This window comes from Equus quagga, chromosome 1, assembly GCF_021613505.1.
Source record: "Equus quagga isolate Etosha38 chromosome 1, UCLA_HA_Equagga_1.0, whole genome shotgun sequence".
In the NCBI taxonomy this organism is placed as follows: domain Eukaryota; kingdom Metazoa; phylum Chordata; class Mammalia; order Perissodactyla; family Equidae; genus Equus; species Equus quagga.
In genome coordinates this window covers 87,815,766-87,824,643 of record NC_060267.1, presented here as the reverse complement: position 1 = coordinate 87,824,643, position 8,878 = coordinate 87,815,766, and the positions used below count along the sequence as shown (strand labels likewise).

The 8,878-nt window shown below is 50.4% G+C and overlaps 1 protein-coding gene across 6 annotated transcripts in view; it reads right to left on the bottom strand.

Moving 5' to 3' along the window:
* MVB12B (multivesicular body subunit 12B) overlaps positions 1-8,878 on the bottom strand; it is a 188,794-nt gene that overhangs the window by 13,848 nt on the left and 166,068 nt on the right. For 5 of the 6 annotated variants that reach the window (XR_006891083.1, XR_006891082.1, XR_006891081.1 and 2 more), the window contains exon 9: positions 7,496-7,555. Coding sequence is in view for 2 of the 6 variants with exons in the window: in XM_046678816.1 (XP_046534772.1) it covers positions 7,496-7,555 (60 nt within the window). In the remaining 4 variants the exon portion in view is untranslated. Of the gene's footprint in view, positions 1-6,591; positions 6,987-7,495; positions 7,556-8,878 lie in introns of those variants that run through there. The other variant, XM_046678824.1, reaches the window with a different exon arrangement.

The following is an 8,878-nucleotide window of genomic DNA, read 5'->3' as shown; positions in this document are numbered from 1 at the left end:
AAAGCTGTCAGATTCAAAACAGTGTGGTAATAACCGAAAAAGAACAGAGTCAAGAAAAATGTCCATTGATCCACATATGTATGTAACTAGGAGAAAAAGGTAGCATTTAAACTTCATTAAGAAAACTGGCTAGCACTTTAGGGTAAAACGCAGCTGCTTCTACTTTATACCCTCTAATAAACTGCAGATGGATTAAGTTGTTGAAAAGTATTCAATATTTTAATACATTAAAATACAAAAGGGTAGGAGAAAATAGGGGTGAATATTTTTATAATCTTCTAAGTACGACATGAAACCAAAACCAAGAGGAAACATTAAAACAAAGACAAAATTGTCCGTGAAAAATTTAAAAACTATTGTATAGCAGAGCACGTCATTAAAAAGGTGAAAAGCCACTGCTTCGAGTGTGTTTGAACCGATGACAGAGAGAAGGTTGTTATAAAAAGCACAAAGAAAATTCTTAAAAATGAACAAATAGCTTAAATAAGCCAATAGAAAAAATTGGACAAAGGGTGCAAATGGAAGAGATTCACAAAAGAAAAACAAACGGCCAATGTGCATATGAGAAGCTGTGCACCTTTGAATAGCAGTGAGACTTAGCTGTAGTGAGGATGTGGGACACAGGGAGCCCCTCGTACGCCTCTGGGTCAGGGGAGTTTGAACGGGGGCACCCTTTTTGGAAGGCAAAATGGTAACAGATATTCTTCTAAAGACAGACCCGGGGGGGAGCAAAGACACGTACGATGAAATATATTGCAGCAGTGTAAGAGTGAAAACCTGGAAACAACTCAGACTGCTGTCAGTCAATAGTGCTTAAATAATTGATACTGCTTAAATAAATGATAGCATAATCATAAAAGGGAACCACATGCAGTCATTAAAAAGAATGAGGGAGATATGTGCGAAATGATATGGAAGGTTGTGCAAGATACACCGGTGACTGCGAAAGCAAGGTCCAGAATATTATGTACCGTGTGAGCCCGCGAGACGTTTGTTAGAATGCATGTGGGTGTGTGTCTCCAAGGAGTGGACTGTGGGGGATTTTCCCCTTTTACTTTGCATGTTTCTGTAATGTTTGCATTTTTAGAAACATGTACAACCTTTGAACTCGGGGAAAACACTAAATGTGAAGAAATCGATTCTGATTGGCAGGGTAGCTGCTTAAGGTGATAAACTGCCCAAGAGATCGGCCACAATTTCTGGGGAGAGAACTAAGCTTCTCTGTGGCATAAACACAGTGGTGTCCCAGCTGTGGTCAGGTCCCGAAGAGTCTATGAAGGAGTGGTCCCCCAGCGACTTCCTACATTTCAAAAGAGGCCGAACCCTTCTTTCGTGCCTTCAGAGCGGCCATCTATTTTCATTAGGTTTCTTTGTTTTTGGCTGGAATCATCTCAACTCAGTGTGAAAGCTAAGAATTTGGCGGCAGCTCTGTATCTTTGAGCAACATAAGAAAGGGGAGCAGGACAGGGTAACTTCTATTTATTTAACGTACTTTTATTTCCTAAATGAAGGAGGCAGATTTCCTTCCCAAAATATATCAGCTGCCTGACTGAAAAAGAAAGAAAAAGGATTCTGTGTGGTGAAAATGTTCAATCTCACAGGTAGAGAGAAGGTACTTCATTTCCTGTTGCAGTTTACGATCCGACCACTAGATGGTGCAAAGGGACCACAAATTTTGCCCCATCTCCCTCCACGAAATTCTCCAGCTTAATAAGCACAATGAGAGCTTTCCAAAAGTGGGAAGAATGAACAATTGTGCTGGGATATGAACATTTTGCTTTTATAAAATTGGGACTCTGCCATTTCATTACTGATACAAAAATCTTCTGCTTCGCTTTCTTCCCACATATGCAGGTCCCAAATCCATGCTAGTCTCATATATTTGAAGGGGCCTGCAGAAGGCGTGCTAAGTGGATGTTCAAAAGTTGAATTCAGAAATTCCTTTCACCTCGCTCTGCCAAATGTGTTTCCATTAATTTCACCTCAATGTCGTGACGTAAACGCCAGTGGAATCGGCCCCAAGCTAAATAAGCAATAAGCCCCATTTTTCAACACACAAACACATAAAGATGTCAGCTCAAACTGTTTACTAATTAACACTTAAAAAGACACAAATTAGATATGCGTGGCTAAGAGCAATTATAATCAAGACGAATTTCTCTAGTCATTTGGGAACTGAAAAAAATGCCTAATTGCTGGAACCAATGTTTTAAAAACTGAAATCACGCCAGTTAGCAAATATGTTCATTTAAAGAACATTCCACGTGACTACACTCTTGAGGATTGACTACAAACACGAGAACAAGGAAAATATTTAGGTATAAAATTAAAATCTTAAGCTCCCTTAGATTTATAACTTCTTCATTAAATACATCTGCGAACAGCGGCCCATAAAAACCTGCAGCAATTCAGTGGTTAAATGAACTGCCTCCCTTGTCAATTTTAAGGGAGTGATTAATATTAGGTCGTCCCTCTACTAATTAGACTCTCCCTTGTCTTTCAGCTTTAAAGTCGAGTGAAAATGGAGGCTGGCTGCTCCACCCTGAAGTGTGGGCTCAGGATGCCTCCCCGGCCGTGTTTTTGAGCGGGGTACCCACCGAAGGGCGGGCGAGCACCGTGCCTGTCCGTGGAAGGTGGGCAGCAGGTGTGGAGATGGCTTTACGCGTGCAGCCTGAAATCTGCACTCAAGGCCACTGTCTCCTGGCCGTCATTCCTTGAGACAAGGGACGGAGCGGTCAGTGAGGGAGGCGAGGCTGCGGAGGGTCGGGCCACAGGCCAGCGTGGGGCAGTGGGCAGATAAACGGCTCGAGGAAAGGTAACGGGGACATGGGATGATCTCCAGAGCAGCTGCCTGGACAGCGGTGCTGGGGAGCTCCCACCGGCCACGCTGGGGAATCCGTCAGATGGAGAGATGGGGCGACTGCTTGCAAGGGAAATAAAGAGCGGCCAAGAGGGAGAATATTTACATGCCCATGTTCTCAGTCCGAGAGACGACGCTTCATCACAGGGGTCGGCTGCGAAATTACTCTCTTCCCGAGTCCCAAACAGAGAGAACCTTCGGTCTGGGCAGTGGGGAGGACAGCAAGGGCTTCACAGACAGAGCCCCCCAGGGTCACTGGGCCACCACCCTCCTGCAGAACCAAAGGGCTGTACCCAGCCCCATGGGGGAGGGGGCTCACCCGGGGCCAGAAAACCCTCCTGTTGCTGCTGACAGCTGCCACTGGCTGGTCCCCTGGTCGCCTCCATGGCTGAGGGGAGATAAGCAAAACCTCACGTGCGTTCACGGGCGGCAGGGGTATGGGTGCTGGCAGATCGGGCCAGGCAGAAAGGATGTGGCCGCCATCTTCCAGAGCCAGGAGAGCGACGGCATCTGAGTTGGAGTTTCTTTATTAGCCACGGCTTCATTCATTTTCAATAACCCACAGACGCCTCCTGAGTACTTCTGAGTTGTGAGAGGTTTTGCCTTTCCAATGATTGTTTTTCCTTCAACATCTGCTCGATCGCATGTACACTGATTTTAATCGTGATGTTAAAACATGGCCTTCCTCGGGTGTCTTTCCTGAAACGTAACCCAGGAGCTGCATATGCCTCAACCACGGGAAGGCCCTGTGAACAGCACAGCAGCGTGGGCTCAGCCTTGGGGGCGGTTGTCAGGCCTGCGCTCCAACTGGAGGAGGGGCTTGCCCCAGGGTCACACCCAGGTGGCAGGTCCGACATGCTACCCCAGGTATCTGGACTGGAAAACTGCATCCTTTCCCCTGCACCACGTTGCCTCCACTGTCTACACAGCCCACAAACATCCCTGCAAACACCTGATACCTATGCACCAAGGTGGCAGACACCTCTAGTCCACACTGCCAGCCACACTGCCAGTGAGCCTTGTCATCTTCCTGCTGTAGGGCCCAGAGTCACACACTCCCTTGAGCTCATCAGGATTCTGGGGGGCTCGGGGTGCCCACCCACGACTAGGGTGACACCTTGTCTCTCTCCATCTGTTACTCAGTGCCAGGCAATTCTTGGGCTGGCAGGCTGGGGTCCGCTGTGGGCCCCCACTCTGGTGGGGGGCTCCCAGGGCCAGCTCTCCTGGGCTGGCTACTGGTGTGTTCCCTTTGGCCCCTGACCACCAAGCTCAAGGCTGACATGGTGATGGGGTTCAATCACGGAGTGACCTGACCCTGAGGCCAAATGGTAGCAATGGGGCACAGGGTTAAATTCAGAAGCATCCCCTGGGCGGGACAGGGTGAGTAGAGTTAAAGTTGGCAGGAAAGCACAGCTGCCCAGTTCTGGACGATGGAGCAACGTGCTGCCTCCTGGGGCACACACTGCAACTGCCTTTACAGCTGGGACCACCCGACCCAGGTTTCTACTGCAAACCGGGGTGATGCCACCTCCCCCAAAAAGGTGCGGGGGAATAAAGGAGGGGGAAGACTTGCCTAGCACAAAGCAGCTTCCACAGACCTCTGGAATCCCGGAGATCGGTGCGGGGGGTGGATCAGGATGGGCAAGGAAATGTGATATGGATCACGTGCCTGTGCCCCTGAACCCAAAGGCCGTCTCCTACCTTCTGTGGGGAGGGCGTTTGGCTTAACAGTGTAAAACACAACAAAATAATAGTTTACAGTGAGCAAAGCAAACTCCCCAGCCGGGATCTTCCCGCCCCCAGGCGCCCCCCCACCCCAAGGGCAGCCAGACTTGTTGGTAATGGAAAGCAGCAAAACCCTCCCCAACAAGGGGACACCCAGCGGCTCAGGGCCAACCCACAGGGCCAACCCATGGAGCCCGAGAGAAGGGCCAGGCGGGCGTGGCACGGCTTCTCCTCCACCTCCAACTCCACGAGCAACGCTGAGTTCAGCGGCTAAAAGGAGCAAGTTGAGGTTTATTTATGGAGAAAATCTTCTGATGTTGTTGCAGAAGGAGTGCATTCACCTAAGTGTATGGATAGCAACATGCTTTTAAATGCACCGTTAAATGCACCGTTAAATGTATGCAGGTGGCTGGCGTAAATAACTTCTAAGTCCTCAGATTAAATGAAAAACTCCACGGCATTCTTGACTGTGATGACATCTGTGGGTCTGTGGGTCTTACACACCCTCTGGTCCTAACCTCTCCTCGTTTCCCCACATTTTCTTTAACTCCACTTTAGTTTCCTTCAATGGAGAATATGCCCGTGTTTCTAACCCATCACTGAAAACAGAAATAAAGCTAGGCTTGGTCAACCGGCATGTCACTCCCCAGCCATGAGCAATAGAGCAGCACGTGGTGCTGAAACAAGGACGATTTACACGGCCTCACACCCCTTCCTGTGGACAGGAGAACAGTCATAACCATGATCGTGACCACGACAAGAGGAGCTGATGACTGCTGAGCAGTAACCACGGCAGGCACCGTTCTCGGCCATTGACGTGACCATCTCAGGTAAACCCCGTAAATGCTACGGGCTAAGTACTTTTATCACTGTCCTGATTTTACAGAACAGGAAACTGAGGCTCAGAAAGGTTAAGTGGGGGAGCTCAGATTCAAGCCCAGGGCGGCTGACTCCAGGACCCGTCTGCCCCGCCAGGCTGTGCTCAGAGTGCCTGACACCAAGACAAGACATTTTAATGAAGCACACGTTTTTCGACCAGATTTTAGTTCTCAGACTGGAGAAGAGAGTTAAGGTTTATGGTGGTTCTACCACATGCACTGGGCTCTACACGGGGGCCCTCACCTACGTCACCCCATCCTGGTACCTCAAAGGTCCAGCCGGGGTCAGAACCCAGGTCCACCAGCCTCCCACACCCTGTGGTCCCCACCAGCCCCTTACAGGGAGCCACAGACTTCAAGTCACAATGGAGAGGACCTGGAGTGTGACACACGGGGTCTCGATCTTGTCTTGGGTAGGTGACTTCACCTCTCGGAGTCTCAATTTCTGCCCCACAAAATGGGGAGGAATGATGCCCCCTCGGTCAGCTTGGGGTGGGACCCAGTGATGATGTCGGTCAAGCCTGGAGCCCTGAGCTGAGAACACAGCAGGTGCTTAACTAATGGGGCTATTGTTAGGGCCCAGGCAAGCCAGCTGGTGGGGGACCGGAGGGGAGAGAAGGCACGACATTTCGACGGCCACCCCATCTCCAGTAAATGCCACCCAACCCGCAGTGATGGGCACTGGTCTGCCTGGCTTTTCACATCTATTCATTTAGTATCCATGAAAACCTTATGACAGGTCCTATTGTTATTCCGGCCTTACACAGAGTGGGGCGTGACGTGTCCTGGTCAGTGTGGAGCGGGGTCAGACGTCTGTCTGTATGACCCTGTCCATCCTAAACAGGTCACAGGCCGTGCCCCTGCCTCACACCTGCAGCCAGAGCAGGCCACCCTCCAAGGCCTTCCACACACACTCACCGAGCGCCACCCTACGCGGAACCCCACGCACAGGCAGTTCGTGGGCAGGCAGACGGCGGAACCATCCGGCACCCTGCTTTGGAGAAGGGCTGACACGGAATTCTACGCACACATATATTTCTAAGGTGGGAGCCAGCCATTCTTTCTCCTAAGTTTACCCCCCAAAATTCTACAGATGACAATCAGATTGGTTTTTATGATTTACTGAAAATCAAAGGCAAAGGGGGACTTTTTTGTCTTGCTTTTGCTATGACAGGTTTAGAAATTTGTTGTACTACATTGATTCAATTTTCCTTGATTTCAGCCATCTTTCAATAATGCAACCTGCTTCTGCTAGCTGGGTATACAAGAGAAAACCCAAAGGAACTGAGAATATTGAAATGGTTCTACCATTTCCATCTTTGAGACAAATGTTCCTCTCAAAGGAGAGCTGGCTGCGAGCATGTGACTGCTTAACAACCTTCTACACAGAACAGAGGACGCGCACACGCTAACGCCGTCTCGTGGAACAGGAAACGCGGGCGGACGAGACCTCCAGTTTGATTCCATTATCTCAACTCTCCTTCTTCCGAGTTGTCACATACACTCCCATCTTGGATTTCTTTCTTTTTTATTAGGAAAACATTCAAACTGTTTCAAACCAGGCTGCCAAGTGGGGTCTGGCTTTCAAGCACAATGGGATGTATGCTGATCCTCCCTCTAAGTTACGACAAGGCTCGGACATTTCCCCACACCCCTCCTGGGAGCAAACAATAAAACAGAAGGAGGACGACAAGTCCACTCTGTGCCTGCCCCCAACCTCCACCTTCTTCAAGCTGAGACCTTTTTAAAACAATGGAGCACAACTGATTTTTCTGTCCGTCACTTAAAACCTTCTGACTTGGAGAAGACAGGGAGATGCTGGTCATGTTTGACTTGAAATAATGAACACATTAAAAGTGAGTTCCTTTTTCTAAGAAATAAATTTGAGTGAAATGAAAGTGTTTTCCTCAGAGGCCCCCCCCAACGTCGAGGTCCTTGCTGCTCCTGGAGCAGATCCCTAAGGGGGACGAGAAGCCCGGGGTGAGCAGTGACAGCCAGGCCCTGCTGCCCCCACCCTGGGCGGCCTGCTTACCTCTTTTTCAATTTCTGCCAGAGATTTGATGGTGATTCCCAAGAGATCGAAGGGCTGCATCTGAAAACACAGATCGAGTCATCCTTTTAATCAGCTCAAAATGCTTCTTCACATCTGCTTTTATGCACAACAACTGTGACACCTCGAACCACCCTGTGTGATCTCGAGTTTTCTCCACCCCTCTTCCAGAGAAACCCAGCCGTATGACCCTCTAGTGACTAGCGAGGGTGAATGGACCAGGAACAGGAGCGTGCTCCAGGAAACCTCGCCGTCAGTGGGGAAGGACCCTTCTGGTGGGGTCCCTGCTTAGTCTTCTGTTTGTAGCACGGCCACGGCGCTCCTGAAAGACGCTGACTGTCACCAGTAACTCCCACCTCGCTTCTCTCCCCGCCCACCTAAAAAGCCAGTTTGCTCTTTCTGCAGCGGTGGGGATGGAGGTGCCCACGACTTCTGCAGAGGCCGCCCTGGCTGGTGTCTCTATAGTGTGGGACGGGTCTAAGGAGCTCCGGGAGGCGAGGCAGCCGATCTCCTGTCTGGGGCTCCTTGGCCGCCAGGGAAGGGGCTGGAGGGAATTCCAGGTCTTTGAAAACGCAAGGTGAATAAAACAACCGCCCATCAATTATCGTCTGAGAAATTAATGGTAGTGAAAGAGGATAACACTGCATTTTAATGGGGTTTCTAAGATTTTTACAAAGATTGGGATCTTTCTCTGAAAATGCTGGCTTTTCAACAGACAGTGTGAAAAATCAAATACACAGGGGTCAGCTGGAGGTCCAGAGAAGGCTGGGCTGAGATGCACGGTGAGAGGGCAGAGGGAGCTCTGTCTCTGAGCCCCCTCTGGGCACATCAGCATTCTGGATTTCCAAGAGGGGCACCGGCCCAGCCTCCTGGAGCCCAGGCCAGCAGCTGGCAGCCAGGGATGAACAGGTGAAACGTGAGTCTCCGACAAAACCCTGGGGTCCTCATGGCTCTGAACTAGGGCCTGAGGGTGGGGGCAGAGTGAGAGCCCAGCCTGGCCAGCAGGGATTTCCTGCGAGGCATGTAGAAAGGGGAGGCTGGCTCCCGAGTCCAGGGACCCAGATTCAAAACTGGGCTCAGCGCCTCCTCGTGATGCAGCCACACGTTACATCGTTAAATCGCTTCATCATTTCCTCTCCTGTGAAAAAGCAGCGTGGGCAGCCCTCCTGGCCTGGCTGCTGGGAGGGTTAAACGAGAGAAGTGCAGGGAAGCGCCCGGCACTGGACTTGGCCCAAGTCCTCGCGCCTTGAGCGCTTGCTGAGTCGGCAGAGCACCAGAGGTAGCACGCTTGTGAGGGCAATCTTGGGACAGGGCCACCAAACGAGGCTCTCAGCTCTCGGGCTGCTCTGCCAGGAGCCACAAACC